Below are 1,160 nucleotides of genomic sequence, written 5' to 3'. Positions count from 1 at the left end.
TGAAGGATCAGCTGCGTGGACAACGTTTTGAGACAAGGGAAACAATTCAGAAAGCAGTGCGTCAGTGTCTTCGGATGGCTGGAACGGAATTTTACAGAAGGGGAATTTTCAAACTCCTAGAACGCTGGGAGAAATGTGTACAAAGAAGTGGCGATTATGTAGAAAAATAAAGAAAGGTATGTAAATTGAGGTGGTGTATTTGGTTGTCAATAATTAAGCATGATACTTTACAAAAAATTGTTGCTCATGACTTTCAATACGACTCTCGTATATACGAAGGGCGCTCCATATACAATATAATGTCTCCTATTTTTTGTGTTAATCTGTAACGTCTGAGCTGGATGTTGGTGGTGTTGTAGTAAAGGTTGAACCTTCCAGTCAATGTACTGTTAGTTTGGTTGTCATGCGACAGATAGCGACAGCAGAGCAGTCTACCAAAATGGCGTCTGACATACAAGTGCGTACGAAGCAGATATGTGTTATTGAATTTCTCACTGCCGAACAAATTTCACCCATTGACATCCATCGACGCTTGCTAAAGGTGTACGGAGACGATACAGTGAATGTCAGCACTTTGAGGCGGTGGTTAGTGTGTTTCAACATTGGCGAAAGTGAAGTGCGCGACAAACCACGCCCCGGGCGTCCCTGCTCAGCTGCCACTCCTCGCAATGAACAGCGCATCGATCAGCTCATCCGTACAGATCGGCGGATAACGACCAGGGTACTGTGTGCACGGCTTAATATCGGCTGAAATGCAGTGGAAACGATGTTGGGGAAGCTGGATTATCGCAAAGTTTGTTCCAGGTGGGTCCCGAGGATGCTTACACAGGACTACAAAACTCATCGAATGGAAGTTTGTCAGGACCTGTTGAGCCAGTGTGAGGCTGAAGGTGACAAGTTTCTGAACAGCGTCGTCACCGGAGATGAGACGTGGTGTCCCCCCTACGAGCCGGAATCCAAAAGACAGACCATGGAGAGGCGACATCCTGATTCCCCAAGAAAAAATAACTTCAAGACACAGCCATCGACAGGGAAAGTGATGTGCACGGTCTTTTGGGATAGGCGGGGTGTGATTTTGTTGGATTTCCTGGAGTCTGGTGAGACTGTCAATTCTGAACGCTAGAAGACGACGCTGACTAAGCTGAAAGCCCGAATTTCCA

The 1,160-nt window shown here is 46.5% G+C and overlaps 1 protein-coding gene across 1 annotated transcript; it reads left to right on the top strand.

Moving 5' to 3' along the window:
- Positions 1-399: 399 nt before the first annotated feature.
- LOC117282586 (protein GVQW3-like) lies at positions 400-919 on the top strand. The gene is made up of 2 exons (XM_033752835.1): positions 400-721; positions 805-919. The coding sequence occupies exons 1-2, from the start codon at positions 404-406 to the stop codon at positions 880-882; spliced, it is 396 nt and encodes a 131-aa protein (XP_033608726.1). The 5' UTR covers positions 400-403; the 3' UTR covers positions 883-919.
- Positions 920-1,160: the final 241 nt, after the last annotated feature.

This window comes from Cryptotermes secundus, unplaced genomic scaffold (assembly GCF_002891405.2).
Source record: "Cryptotermes secundus unplaced genomic scaffold, Csec_1.0 scaffold2579, whole genome shotgun sequence".
NCBI classification, from domain to species: domain Eukaryota; kingdom Metazoa; phylum Arthropoda; class Insecta; order Blattodea; family Kalotermitidae; genus Cryptotermes; species Cryptotermes secundus.
Note: the sequence above shows the minus strand (reverse complement) of the source record. Positions and strands in the feature narration are given on the sequence as shown.

Coding starts and splice junctions, on each gene's coding strand:
- LOC117282586 (XM_033752835.1), top strand. CDS start 404: ATGCGACAGATAGCGACAGCAGAGCAGTCTACCAAAATGGCGTCTGAC. Junction 722..804: donor ATCGGCGGATAACGACCAGG/GTACTGTGTGCA, acceptor AGTTTGTTCCAG/GTGGGTCCCGAGGATGCTTA.